This window comes from Rhodamnia argentea, chromosome 1 (assembly GCF_020921035.1).
Source record: "Rhodamnia argentea isolate NSW1041297 chromosome 1, ASM2092103v1, whole genome shotgun sequence".
Classification (NCBI taxonomy): Eukaryota; Viridiplantae; Streptophyta; class Magnoliopsida; order Myrtales; family Myrtaceae; genus Rhodamnia; species Rhodamnia argentea.
The window spans coordinates 5966870-5981858 of record NC_063150.1 but is presented as its reverse complement, the minus strand read 5'-3'; the positions used below and the strand labels follow the sequence as shown (position 1 = coordinate 5981858).

The following is a 14989-nucleotide window of genomic DNA, read 5'->3' as shown; positions in this document are numbered from 1 at the left end:
TTCTTTCGTCCTAACTCATCGTAATCGTCTATCGTTCTTCCATCTACTTAAAAGAGGTTTTAACCCGACAACTATCGAGAAGTCGGAGATACGTGTTCTAGGAACTAACTCTTAGAAAACACTCCAAAGGTGCAAGGCAAAATTCCCATTTCGATACCATGAATTCTATTGATTTGCCATTCTCACTTTCGAACTAGAAACACAAGGCGAACATCGACGGTTAACGTCTGCAGCCATTCTGTCCGCAGACACAAATCAACGGAAAATTCCAAATCGTTCTGGCACTCTTCACTTGGTCTCCCTCTTCGCCGTGGTTCTTCCCAAAGAAGCACTTGGCAGTTGAAGACAGCGGATACATTTCTTTAAAGCTTTCCTGTTCCGATTTCGCTTTCCCCCATCGTTATCCGATCCGAAATTTTCCTCCTTTTAATAATTTAATTACACCCCCTGATCTTCCAAGTGACGCAAGTCGTGTCAACCAAGCCATGCCATGATCAAACCTATCCACTCGCCGATTCTTTATATAGCTCCACCCCACTACAGCCACCAGGCCCACCACCATCTTCACTGCCCTCCGCAACTCGCTCTCTCTCACTAACTATCTCGCTCACCAACTCCGTCGCTCGCTTCCTTCTATCACATGGACGAGCCCAGAGGCACCGTCCTCTTCACCACCGTCGGCCGCCCCTACTACGGCTTCGACGTCTTCTCCCTCGACCTCACCTCCCGCCGCGAGCGCCGCCTCACCGACGGCCTCTCCATCAACTACAACGCCCAATTCGCCTCCGCCGGCGACGAGGGCGACGATGGCCCAGAAGCCGTCGTCTTCGTCTCCGAGCGGACCGGCTGCCCCCGGGTCTACCTCGCCCGATCCGGCTTCTCCCAGCCCGACCTGCTGCCTTCCGCCCCGGGCAGCCTCTTCCACGATCGGCCCGTCCTCAGGGACGGTCGGCTCTACTTCATCTCGGCTCACGAGGAGCCCAACAAGCCGTTCGCGAGCTGGTCCGCTCTCTACTCGGCCGACCTGGAGGGTAGCCAAATTGCCAGGTTGACCCCGTACGGGTCCGTCGACTACAGTCCGGCGGTCTCGCAGTCGGGAAAGTTCGTAGCTGTCGCGTCCTATGGGTCGCGCCATTGGGGCGGTGAGTTCCACGCCCTGAATACGGACATCGTCGTGTTCCGGGAATCCGAGCCGAAGGAGCGCATCGTCGTGGCGGAGTCCGGGGGCTGGCCCACCTGGTCCGGCGACTCCGTCGTCTACTTCCACCGGAAGGCGGAGGACGGGTGGTGGAGCATTTTCCGGGTCGAATTCGAATTCGCCCCAGACACGGACTCCTCTGGGTTCCCGCTGGCTCCGACCCGGGTCACTCCTCCAGGGGTCCACTGCTTCACTCCGGCCGCCATGCCCGGCTCCAACAAAATCGCCGTCGCGACACGGCGGCGAGGCAAGAGCTTCCGGCACATCGAGATTTTCGACGCCGGGTCGGAGTCCTTCGTCCCCGTCACCGAACCGTTGAACCCGAACTTCCACCACTACAACCCTTTCGTGTCTGCCGGGTCACGGTACATCGGGTACCACCGGTTCCGAGGCGAGTCGACTGGGGGCGAGTCAAGGGTCCCCAATCTCGACCCGGTCGCGTCGCCCATCAGGGGGCTCCGGATGCTGAGACTGAACGGCGCGTTCCCTTCTTCTTCCCCTGACGGGCAGCTCATAGCCTTCAACCACGACTTCGAGGCTGACGTCAACGGCGGAGTGAAGATCGTTCAGTCGGACGGATCGAGGCGGTGGACGCTGATTAAGGATCGGACCGCGTTCTACAACTCATGGAGCCCCACCGAGCAAAACGTCGTGTACACCTCGATCGGACCCATCTTCGATTCGCCGAAAACGACGGTTCAGATTGCTCGGATCGAGTTCGACTTATCCGGTCCGGAGGGCAACGTCACAAGTAACTTGAAGGTGCTCACGAGGGAGGACTCGGGGAATAACGCCTTCCCCTCGTGCTCTCCCGATGGCAAGTGGCTCGTGTTCCGGTCCGGTCGGACTGGCCACAAGAACTTGTACATCGTCGACGCCGCGAACGGTGAGTTTGGCGGTGGGATCCGTCAGCTGACGGACGGACCGTGGATCGACACGATGCCGTCGTGGTCGCCCAACGGTGACCTCATAGCCTTCTCTTCGAACCGGCACAACCCGGACGATGTGAGCGTATTTAGCATCTATCTCATTAGACCGGACGGGTCCGACCTGAAGAGGGCACACGTGGCGGGACCGGCGGGGTCGCCCGAGGTTGAACGGGAGAGGATCAATCACGTGTGCTTCAGCAGGGACGGGGAGTGGCTGCTGTTCACGGCGAACTTGGGCGGCGTGACGGCGGAGCCAGTGTCGTTGCCCAACCAGTTCCAGCCGTACGGGGAGCTATACGTGGCAAGGTTGGACGGGAGCGGGCTCCGGAGGCTGACGTGGAACGGGTTCGAGAATGGGACGCCCGCGTGGCACCCGACGGACGACGCGGGCCCCAGTGATCTGAGATCGGGCAGCGGTGATGGCTGTGACGAGGATAAGCTGAGAGGGCAGTTTGAGGAGCCCCTGTGGATATCTTGCGCTATTTGATGAGAAATACTAAAATGGGCCGATGCCGAGTGGCGTGGAGAAAAATCAAGAAAGGAAGGCCAAAATGAAAATAAATGGCTTAAATCTTGTTTTTATTTTTTTGTGGATTTTGGGGTCGGGATTGTAAAAGAATAAAGACGTGAATTTAGAAATCTATTTGGTAACATCAATTAATTTTTCTATTCTCGATAGCAGATCGCTTGGTAATCATTTGATGCGTGGAATTTGTCTCTTTACAATATTCGTTGCATGTAAAATGTATTTTCTGAGTCGCAAACAGTGATTCGATTGATGATAGAGAACAGATTTGAAACAGAAATAAGAAGTGAAAAAAAATTATTTATTTATTCTCATTAACAAAATGGGAAAAAATCACCAAAAACCCCGAACTATGCCAACTGTGACACATTTAGCCTAAACTTTTTTTTTGTGACACCAAAAATTTCAAACTTCTACTCGTGACATTTTTACCCCAAACTTTTTCTTGTGACATTGAAAATCCTAAACTTATACCTGTGTGACATATTTACCTCAAAATATTTTTTTGTGACATAAAAAATCCCAAACTTATATTCATGTGACACATTTACCTCAAAATTTTGAGGTAAATGTGTCACACGAATATAAGTTTGGAGTTTTTAGTGTCATAACAAAAAGTTTGGGGTAAATGTGTCACATACGTAAAAGTTTAGGGTTTTTTGCGTCACAAATAAAAGTTTGGGGTAAATGTATCACAGCGGGCATAGTTTAGGATTTTTGATGGCTTTTTTCCTAACAAAATTAGAAAAATTTATTTTTTATTTAAAATTTGTTATCGAAAATAGAATTGTTACTAAATAGGTCATGAGTATCCACCGGCCTGGCGGCTAAAGGGCGGGATGGCAGACCCGGGTCCGATTCCGATCTAACCGCGTGAAATTTGTGACTAACGAAAGACCATTGACTCATTCTTTCTAACACGTACAGCCTTGTCAGACCACTTCAATGTTTGGACCTCCAGCCGCGGCCCAAGTCGCTCGACATGATTACTTTCCTGGTGAATTTCAAGAATGGGGACTTTTCCACTTTTAATCACAGTAATCAGCTTTTGTCACGGTCAAATTAATTTCATAATTCATGTCAAAAATGCCGGTGTCTTTTTTTTTCTTTTTTCTTTTTTAATGATCTCGACTAGTAATTAAAGTTCGATTGAGGATGATTGATGACCAATTGAACTGTCAAAGTCGATTTCGAGTTCAAAGGGCAAATGAATTATAACATGCCTTGAAGCTTGAAGGATTTTGTGAAAAAAATTGATTGAAACTTCTATTGCATTTGGAACGGATAGCTTACATTCTCGGAAGTCGTACTTATTCAATAAACTAAAATTAATGGAGATGACTAGAGTGCGTAGCCAAAACAAAAGCTTACAATATGCCACTAAAAAGCTTTTACAAAGAGAGTGAAGTGCTGGAATCGAGAAACCCGATCTATGACGAATGATTATTTTTATTTATATTCAGGGTTAAAGTCTAATATGTTATTGTCTTCTCTTGTAGCATTTTTTTTTTTAAGTATAGTTATATTCTATCATATTCTATTATACAAACCACACTGTGTGCGCTATGTGCCTTGTATAGATTACGAAACCTCGTTTCCTCACTCACTTGTCTCCATCTTCAACTCCCCGAGAAGGTGGGGAATCGAAATCCCTACCTCTCCCTTTTCAAGTGAGAAGGATGGCTACTAGGGCAAACCCCTAATGATTTCTCCTGTCGTCTCTTGATTGCTCGTGATTTTTGTACGCGCTGTTTGAATGCTTTTTTTCTTTGATTCGTGATGTATCTTTAAATGCTCATTTTCATTATCACATCTTAATATTTCTCCCCAAGAACTTCTAAGTATCTTGACTGCTCCCAATTCTTTAATTACGACTATCCCTCGGTCGATGGAACCTACTTCGATCGATCTTCAACTTTTGTGCATGTTTAGAGTTTGATCGATCATCGCCATGCATCATATACTTCACCTAGAGTCCGCCCATCGAAAACTCATGATCGATGAGCTCACCAGGCATTCCGTCGATAGCTCTTGTGAGTCGATTATATTACCATGTTTGACAAAAAAAAATTGTACCAAGTAAAAAAATATAAAATAACATGCCGCAAAAAATCAAGCAAGGTTAGATATGTAAAATTCATCTATCCTTCAATTTTTTTTTTTTTGGTCGAATCTATCCTTCAATTGACCGGTTCTTTATTTCACTTTTTCCTCGAGATTGACCTGATGACTTTTGAGTCCTATATAAACAAGGGCGATGCATGCACTCAGTGTAAATGCAAGCCAAAAGCCACGCACTTTCCCATCTTGTTGCATCATCTCCTTCTCTCCAATCGTTTCTTCTCTTAATGGAGCTTGTGAAGCATCACCAAGATCACAACCCATGTCCGAGCCTGTCCACTGATTCCAAATTCCAGAGGAGAACCATCCAAATCATGGTCTCAGTCTCAATCTTCACCGGGATGTTGCTGCTCCTCTTCTCGCCTCTCCTCGTCCATCTTTGCTTCCACTCCTTCGGGAGCTTTCATTTCTCTGCGTATTTCGCAGAGCTGCAGTCTCTCATCCACACCCCCAGCAAGAACTACATGTTCTTGCTCTGCAACGGGATCTTGGTGATCATCGTCAGGAGCTCCGGCCTGATCGAGACCGGACGGTCTGGCGTTGCTCCTTCTGGTCCACAGACCGCGCGTATCGTTCCTCGGTTCGACAGAGATGGTGGTGATATCTCGAATGGACTGATGGAGAGAAGGAGAAGAAGAACAACAGATGCTGAAGAAATGCTTCCAATGGCTATCAAGGGAGAGTTCTTGATTCAGACAGATGAAGTTCAAGAACAAGGAAGTGAGCTGGCTATTACTGTGACGAGTCATGATTATGATGATGATGATGAAATTGAGGATGAGTTGAGCAGAGATGAATGCTTGATCACTGAACAGGCAATGCAAGAGCAACCAAGTGAGCTCAGGATGATCATTGATCGAGCAGTTATCGAGGACGACGACAATGGTGACGACGGCGAAGCACATGGGGAGCTAAGCATAGACGAATTGAACAGAAAATGCGACGAATTCATAAAGAAAATGAAAGGAGAACTTTTCGATGTCGAAATCTTGTAGCTCCCTAATACCAGATGTAATTTGGAAGTTCTAAAAACGTACTTTCTTTTGCCTAGATTTTTTTTCTTCTTGGAGGACTGTGGCTCACAAGCCTTCTTGGTTGTCTTGGTCTAAAAGGGATATTATGGAATATATCTACAGAGAAGCTTCTGCATTTACAACTGTGATTTATTTTTGCTTTGGACCAACATTTCATCTCTTTATCGACATCGAACCATGGCTCATAATCGATCTTAACCGAAGGCTAAGATGCGTGGTTCGGCCAATGCGATATCATTATAAGCGTCCGTGAAAATTTTCGCTCTAGCTCGAGATCGTTGAACTACATGTCATACTATCATGTATAATGTTCCATCTTTCTTTCATGAGACATGCTCTGAAGCATCTCTTTTCATTGGTGGAAAGCCAGAGCACTCTGGCAACCAACTATATAGTGTTCGTTCTTTAGACGGTAGTATTTCCCAGCTGCTTTAAGAACATTACAATAAAGAAACAACTTGTCACACTCATTCAGACAAAAAAATTGTTCTTTTATTAGATGTCTTTCGGTCTTGGTCTCCCGTGTACTGTACGAAGCTATGTCCGAATCCTCCTTTTTCCTGCTGTGTGAACGCAAAGATTTTTCCCTATGCTTACACCGCGAAATGAGAAAGAAACTTCAACGCAACTTCTGTGTTGACTTACAGGTCTTCCGGTTAGCGACAATTTATAGTTCTTTTGACTCTGCCACACGCCAAGACTGTCTACATTTTGATTGCTCAGATTCAAAGTCCGCGAGTTGATGCGAAATGGGTATGTGTGATTTTCACCATACTTTCCTTTTTTTGATCACCTGAGTTCATGAAACCGTATCGGATAGTCGGCATCATGAAGAATCGGCGATATGCATCCATGAAAAGGCTTCAGCAAACTAAGAATTCCAGTATATTGTCACACAAAGTATGGATATGTACAACTGAGTAGGCCGTTTAGATCCACCGTCTCTCTCTTTTCCCGCTAAAATTCGCACGTGCAATGTACAAGTGCATTTACACCGACTAGTGCAAGACAGTCACCTCGTCGACCCGGACATTGCCAGTTAAATTCCCATAGACTTTTCACAGTGGAGGCCCCCCTAAAAAAATTTCCAACTGTTAATTCTGTACTATCGGAAAACTACAACTTGCCAGATCAATTCCTTCAACCAGCCTCAAAAAAGAATGTTTCCCATCCATTTCTCACCTGCGCCTTCACAGCTTTCCGCTTAGAATGTGATGAGACCCCTCACGCGGATTGACCAGGTAATTTTATATCATCAACTGTATAAGGCACCGTTAACATTGAAAAGATTCACTCACATTGTTCAGTGCCATATTTGCAGCAGAGTCATCATCAGCCGGCATATCCCTAACACGATCAATCAGACTACTGAGTTCTCGGTTAACATAATTGAACCGTTCCTTGGATGTTAAGGATTCAGTCAATAAAGACGCAGCTAATGAATTGAAGGCTTGGACGCAATCATTGCTGCTTCTTGGAACATTGTCATCATCCACTGGGACTAAAGAACTCACCAGCCGCCAACGAAGTGGAAAATACTTTTCAGGGAGTTGGAAGTAGTTCTTTGCCACGAGAACTCGAATTGAGTGCCTGCATAGTAATCCAGAATGCTCGAATTCCTTGCAGGAACAACGTATGAGCTCATCTTCCAGTGTCCAAATTACGAGACACTCTCTATCCAGTTTTTTGAAGTGCTGCACAAGATATGATCCATTGGCCATTTCAGTCATCGCATATTGCAGAGAGAGAATCATTTCATTCTGCAAGACCTTAAAGGCATAAGGAGTGAGAATACTCTGAGCATGTTCTTCAATGGGCATGCATGTTTTCATATGCACGTACTGAAGATTTTCAGCAGCTTGATTTACAGACCTAGAAGCTACTCCAACCTGAAAAAGTCCAGAAAATAGAACAACCAATTTGAATTAGCAAATTCGAAAGCGATAACATAAAAAGGACAGAGAGCATGAGACATGACCACTTTAAATAACCATACCAGCTCAAAGAACATGTGCAAGCAAGCCTCAGAAGTTAGTATCTTTTTCACAAATGTATCCACTGATTTTGAATACTCTGCTGTCATGGCACGAGCCACAAAATTTCCTCTAATCATTGACAATGGCCATGAAGCCCGATAAGAGAAGAGCAGAGCTATGTGCTTATCAGCAACAAGTCCAAACCGAGCTATGACATGATTCCATTTAAGTTCAAATTCATCCATGCTCTCCAATTGGCATAATGTATCCAACTCGGCTTTGAACTCTGCATACTGTGATCCAAGAGTCAAAGAGAACCAACTAGATAATTTGGACTGGACATGCCATATACTTATGACATGCTTGGTGTTGGGCAACTCTCTAGCAATGGCATCCCTAAGCCCAGAATCTAGATCGGTCAAAATTGTTTGCGGATGTCTTCTCCTCATAAACCGGACAAATGTCTGCCCAAAACAAGAAATCATGAGGAGACATACGAAAACAGCGTGCTTATGAATCACAAGGATTTATGTTCGACAAACCTGTAAGGCCCATGAATATGCATGGGCACTTTCCTCCTGCAACAACACGCACCCCAAGAAAACCGCCTTCCCATGATTATCAATACCAAACCAGATACCAAGTAGCAACCCATAGGTAATCGATCTATAAGAGGTATCAAAAGTAACAACATCTCCAAAAGCAGTGAAAGCACGTGAAGAATGTCCATATGACCACGCAATATTTTCAACTTTTTCATTCTCATCAGTAGTATAATCATAAACACAATCGGCATCCTTCTCTGTCATACGTTTGCACGCCTCAAGAAGTTCCATCACATCACTCTCCCTCTTCTCATTAAGCAAAGCATCATTTTCTTGGACCGTCTTCTTACAAGTTCGAACAAAATTCCTGACATCCTTTTCAATAAAGGGTAATTGCCCAGGTTGCAGCCCTTTTTCTATTTCCAGGAGCTTCACTATTCGATTCACAGGAAACCCAGCTTTGGATAGCAGAAGGATGCGCTCCTGATCGGCCTCTTGTATCTTCCGATAAGCTGGAAGCAGACGAACTTGGTCATCCTCCAATAATTCATGATTATGAACATTACTGAACTGTGAAACGTACCATTGTGTGGCATTGTTAACAATTTCCTTTGTCAGATACAATTTTGCATCACATCCACACCGTACTGATTTTCTATCCCTGGGGTGCTCGACATTTGCCTTCTTCCTTGGCTGGTTAAACCCAGATCGATAACAAACAAAATCTCTCCTATAAACTCCTAAATTTTGGCTTTCTGTTGAGCGTGCTTTTCTAATTGAAAATCCATTTTTTCGAGCAAAATTACTGTAGTATTCAAATGCTTCATCATCAGTCGTGAAAATTTGGCCTACATAAGGAGTAAAGACAGCTTCTGAGGTTGGCAATGATAGTGTCTTCTCCTTGGCAGGCTGGGAGCTCACCGATGGCAGATCATCTCCATCAGATTTGATGTAACACTTCCAATCTCCACATGGACACTGTTGGCGCCGAATCCATATATTACCTGATGGCTTCATTTCCCATCAACTGGGAGGTCTTCCAAAACCTCCCAGTTTCACTTTCTGTCCCTCACTTCCTTTATCACCTGAAATTAGTCAAATTGGGAGAAAAAGAGACGAGGCTTGTAATCACACGATTGTTTAAAGCGTTAACATTTTGTAATACTTGCACCCCGTTTCCCAACTTCAAAATAGATAGTATCAATAACAGCTGCTATTACATCTGATCATTATCACAATGTCACGTCAAGAATAAAATGTAAACCCTCTATGTATCTGCTAACATATATCCGAAAACCTCTGCTCTTTTGCGGCCTCAGTAATTAATCATTCATTCAGCCCAGAATAGCATGATGAAACAAAAAAGAAGAGATATCTTACATAAGCACCACATGTCTAGAAAATATCTGACCGAAAAACACGATCACTTGTACAACATACACTTGAAAAAGAGAAACACGATATACAAGGAAAATAATTGGTTTTCAAAAAGTCTGGGATTAGTCACATTACTAGTGGAGCGATGACAGAGTAGGCATTTATTCAGCGAAGACATAAATGGACAGATTCCAATGCAAAAGAAAGAAAAGAGCACCAGACACAAATGAAAGTAAGCCAAATCAAGAACTCGGCGGCATAAATTATTTCCTCTATGCTCAAGACAAATCATTCACTCTAATGGACTTGCTAAGAATTTTATTACCGATCAGAAAATCAAGACATGGAGAAATGAAATTGGAGAGAGCAAGCTATTCTTGACCAAACACTACTGAGATGAACAACTTAGTTTTAACAGGGTATGGTTGAACTTGGAAGAAGCTGTCCAATGACAAACAAAGAACCAACATGTTTGACAAAGATGTGAAACAAAAGTACCCATTTCTCATCATCATCCTAAATGTAACACAAGCATCGAACGACATTCCATCCGTCATCGGCAAATAATATCGGAAAAACACAAACTTTAGCTTCATCAAAGCAGTACATTGAACAGTAAAGAAGTAGCAGCGGTTCCTCTCGAGCTTCCACGTACCGGTGAAAAGGAATTGCCCAACTCCAATTCGTCAACTTTCCCTCCCCAGAATCTGGAATTGGAAGCACACGAATCGTCAGACTTCAGGAAGCAGACACAGCGGGCGATCAGAATTCAGAACCAAGTCCGTCGCTTTTGCTCATTCGAGTTCACGAATTAAAAACACCCAAATGAAGAACGAAGGAATTGATTCAGACAACACCCGGAATCGATATTTGCGAGACGACTACAGTACCAAAGGTGGAAGAGACATCAGCTATTTCCATCATCTGCTCTGTTAATTCGTCTTCTTGAAAAAAAAAAATAAAAGTTGCTTCGGTTTGTCGTTCATAACGCCGTCCGTGGAAGTACGAGGAGAAGTCAATGGAACAGGCCCAACTTTACTTACCAGCCCACCCTGAGGCCCATGAAAGACCCAATGCCGAGCTGGCTCGAGCGGGCTGACAAGATGACGTGGACAAATATGTATACTAATGTTTTCCTCGTTTAATCCAAAATCAAGCTAATTAAGCAAAAAGGAAACAGCATCTCACCATATTAAGTCCGCATTTTCTCGAGCCTTATGAATTTTCTTAAATTTCTTTCGAAGTGATAACAATCGGATGACGGCATATCGATGAACGCATACACGGTGTCTCGGGAGATGGATCACGTGAGGGACCAATTGGAAATCCAAGGGGTCCGACCTACTAGATTGTCCAAAATCGGAGATGGCAAAGTACGGTAACTAGTAGGAATGAATTGTCGAATTGCTATGATACAAATGAATTTTATGTGTTGAGCCTCGTGGCCTATTTCTTACAACTCCGGTTCTCATTGTAGACATCTATAGTTGTGCTGGATCTTCTTGCTACATGTACTATGACTTATGAGGAGCATCTTCCATCTCTGCTCTGCTCATTTTGACTTTGCAAACTCTTCAAATGTCGCACCTTTGCGGTCCATCCGGCCCACTATCCGGGCTGAAGAGGCCAGAGATAATCTGCAATCAACTAATCTACATGTTTCCAGAGTCCAGGAAACCTCGTACCAACCTGCGGCTGAATCACCAGTAATCCCTGCACGAGCATGCACCGTCTTCGAAATGATGAAACCTGTTCGAATCCCGCAACACTATGGTCCGCCCGACTATTTTTGAGATGTATTTGAATGCAGAGTGACAATCACCGCAGATGCGAAGGTTCTTCATGATCCTTATAGGCTTTTCTGATTTTCGCGTGAGGACGAAAGCAACAGCGATTTTCTCGCTGTGATGGCTCAACAGCTCTTCCTTGTTCTCGTGTTCAAGATCGTACAGGGCAAAGCTCGTCTGGGGCACATAACCAGCATCCTTCATTTTCCTATTAAGTTCTGCTAGCTTCTCATAGACCAGATCTTTCTCTGGGTGAGATCTGTCTCCAGACACAAAGACATGAACACCATCGTTCATCGTGACCCAACTGCACCCAGCATCCTTTTTCACTGCAGATTGCCTCATTGCTCTTCTAGCCTTTGCCATATCATCCCATTTCCCTCCTGAAGCATACATATTCGAGAGAAGGACATAGTTCACAGCATTTTGCGGCTCCATCTCAAAAAGCATATGAGCTGCCCTTTGACCAAGCTCGCTATTACGGCCATTGGCTCGGCAACAGGCTCCTAACACTGTTCTCCAAATAAGAATGTTAGGTTCCATAGCCATCTTATTGATAAAATCCTCTATTTTGCCGAGTTCCCCTGCCCTGCCAAGCAGATCCACCATACATGAGTAGTGTTCCATCCTAGGAGTCAAGCCAAACTCTTCTTGCATGGCTTTGAAATGCATAAAACCTTCCTCGACCAAACCCACATGGCTACAAGCTGAAAGTACTCCGACAAAAGTCACATGATCTGGTAGTTGTCCACATAGCTTCATTTGTCTGAAAAGATTTAGAGCGTCTTCTCCGTGTCCATGGCGTGCAAAGCCAGATATCATGGAGTTCCATGAATAAACATTTCTTTTGGGCATGTTTTGGAAAAATCGGGAGGCATAATCTACTCTTCCACATTTCGAGTACATGTCAATCAATGCACTACCTATTACAACATCGGATTGCAAGTGGGCCCTAATCCCACAAGCATGAACTTCCATGCCACGTTCTAGTGTTGCAACTGAAGCACAAGCACTAAGAATGGTAGCAAAGGTGAAAGAGTCCAACCTCTGTCCTCTCTGCAACATATACCAAACCATATCCATGGCTTTGGACAAGAACTCACTGTGGATGTACCCAGAGATCATAGCATTCCAAGTCACTTCATCCCTTCTTTCAGACATTCTTGAAAAAATCTGTTCACACTCGTCCATCTCTCCACACTTCCCATAGCAGGCCAAAAGTGCATTCTCAATGGCAATATCATCAGCGAGATTGTATTTTAATGCTAGAGCATGAATTTGGTGATTAAATCGCTGAAGTGATAACAATGAGACAGCTGCAAGAATGTTTATAAAGGTTACTCTGTTCAAACTCCATCCCGCCCGCATCATGCCCAAGAAATACTTCACTGCCTCAGAAACTAATGCTTCTGAATCAGAAAATGCCCCAATGATCGAATTCCATGAAACTTGATCATGTTCTGGCATCAAGGAGAAAACTTCCTCGCATTGAGCAAGACACCCAACTTCAGCATATAAAGCAAGAAGAGCATTTGAAACCGAAACATCTAAATCAAGCCCTAATTTGATCCCTTCTCCGTGAATTTGCTGGCCAAGCCAAATCCATCCCAAGCTAGCACATGAACTCAATGTACTTATTAAAGTGAAATTAGAAGGTATCAGTCCACTTCTCAGCATCTTTGAGAAGCTCATAACCGTATCATCGAAACAGCCATTTTGATCTAAGGCTGAAATCAAGGAATTCCATGAAACCAAATCTCTCTCATTCATCAATGCAAAAACTGATTTAGCATCATTAACAGAACCACATTTAGCATACATGGTTACTAGCCCATTTTCCACAGCAACCTTATTGTTAATTAAGCCAGTCCTGATAAGATATGCATGGATTTCTCTTCCACTTCTCTTCCCTTCATCAGGCACAGTGAATTCAGCAACAGCACTTAAAAGAACCACATATGAATCAACATTTATGTCAACTAACTCCCTCGTCTCACTAAAAATTTTAAAAGCTTCTTCTCCCTTCTTTTGTCTCACTAATCCAACCATCAGACCATTCATGGAGACCACATTCCTCTCAGTCATCTGCCCAAATATATTTCTTGCATGATCAGTCAATCCTGATCTTGCAAATCCACTTACTAAAGCACTACCTACATACAGATCATAAATAAAGCCAGATTTGGTAACTCTGGAGAACATCTGCTCAAGCAAAGAACTTGAATCAGTCGAAGAACAAGTCGCTGTAATTAAGCTACCGAAAGTATACTCATTAGGTTTTATACTGAACCCCAAACCACCATTCCTCTGCATTCTTGCAAATAATTCGAATGCCAAATCTGCATTTCCTCTTTGAGAACATACCGACATGATAGAGTTCCATGATATTGAATTTCTCAAATGTATCTCATCAAAAACGCCTAAAGCATCATCTATGGAGCCCAAACAACCCCCATACATTGATATCAGCACGTTTGACACCACCACATCCCTAGCATACCAAGTCTTCGAAACCATTCCATGAATTTGCATCCCAAGCCTGAGTCCAGATGGCCCGTATTCTTGGCAAGCCCGGAGAACACTACCAAACACGTAGTGATTCGGCATCAACCCTTCCCTGGCCATGCATCTAAAAAGCACCCACGCCTTCTCCGGCATGCCACTCTGCACGTAGCCGGAAATCAAGCAAGCCCAAGTGACAGAATTCCTGCTCGGCATATCATCAAACAGCTTCTGCGCAGAACCCAGATCGCCAACTCTAGCATAGATATTAATAAGGGTATTACAAAGAAACAAGTCATTGTCGAACCCGGCTTTGAACAACTGCAAATGAAGCTCCTTGGCATCGTTAGGGCAACGAGAGCCGCAGTAACGAGAGACCAAATGGTCGATGAGTTGGGAGTTTGCAGGCAAAGAAGGGTGTGGCACGCGGTCTTGAGATGGTCCCGATGAGGCGCGAGATAGATGAGGTGGGTAGGTGAATTGAGCGAAGTCAAAAGTGTCGTCTTTGGGAAAAATTGCAGCGGACGTACCGACGTTGCGGAGTGAAGAGATTGAGCCGCGCCGGGATTTTCTGCAGGAGCGAGTTCGTGTCAGCAAACAGCGAAACATGGCATTGTGATTCTAGAACCGTTGCGCCACTTTTGGTCATTCGCCCACGTTTTGTCACGTCGGGTTTATTTGGCCACTATTTCGCTCATTCAAAGCAATGTCGTTTCTATGTCATTGATCGTGCAATACAATTTACGAAGATACAAGAGCAGCAATGTTTTCCAATACAAGTATGCCAGGATTACATAGCATCTCCAACACCAAAATAAGGTCATCTGTATCATGATCAGAGATTCATTTTAGAGGAGTTACTTTGTTAAACTCGAGAACTTACATCAAACAAGTTTTGGAATCAAGATTTCACCTTTACAGCAAGACATGGCTCCCATTTTACCAACTCGATTGACCCTTAAGATGGACTAATTTGAACTGCATTTCCCTCGAC

At 44.4% G+C, this 14989-nt stretch overlaps 3 protein-coding genes across 4 annotated transcripts; 1 reads left to right on the top strand and 2 right to left on the bottom strand.

The window, feature by feature from the left end:
- Window positions 1-546: 546 nt before the first annotated feature.
- LOC115754597 lies at window positions 547-2668 on the top strand. Its single transcript, XM_030693668.2, has one exon. It carries the CDS (start codon window positions 641-643, stop codon window positions 2612-2614), a length of 1974 nt encoding a protein of 657 aa, XP_030549528.1. The 5' UTR covers window positions 547-640; the 3' UTR covers window positions 2615-2668.
- Window positions 2669-6634: 3966 nt separating this feature from the next.
- On the bottom strand, window positions 6635-10688 carry LOC115754595 (putative protein FAR1-RELATED SEQUENCE 10). 2 transcript variants are annotated; one of them, XM_030693666.2, is made up of 4 exons: window positions 10314-10688; window positions 8327-9414; window positions 7805-8248; window positions 6635-7697 (listed from the first exon to the last, which is right to left on the bottom strand). In XM_030693666.2, exons 2-4 carry the CDS (start codon window positions 9344-9346, stop codon window positions 7083-7085), a joined length of 2079 nt encoding a protein of 692 aa, XP_030549526.1. In that variant the 5' UTR covers window positions 9347-9414; window positions 10314-10688; the 3' UTR covers window positions 6635-7082. The 2 variants fall into 2 exon arrangements, with proteins under 2 accessions (XP_030549526.1, XP_030549524.1); XM_030693664.2 differs by having other exon boundaries at window positions 10362-10687.
- A 701-nt stretch (window positions 10689-11389) lies between these two features.
- Window positions 11390-14925, bottom strand: LOC115754594 (putative pentatricopeptide repeat-containing protein At5g09950). The gene has a single exon (XM_030693663.2). It carries the CDS (start codon window positions 14602-14604, stop codon window positions 11407-11409), a length of 3198 nt encoding a protein of 1065 aa, XP_030549523.1. The 5' UTR covers window positions 14605-14925; the 3' UTR covers window positions 11390-11406.
- Between the last annotated feature and the right edge of the window lie 64 nt (window positions 14926-14989).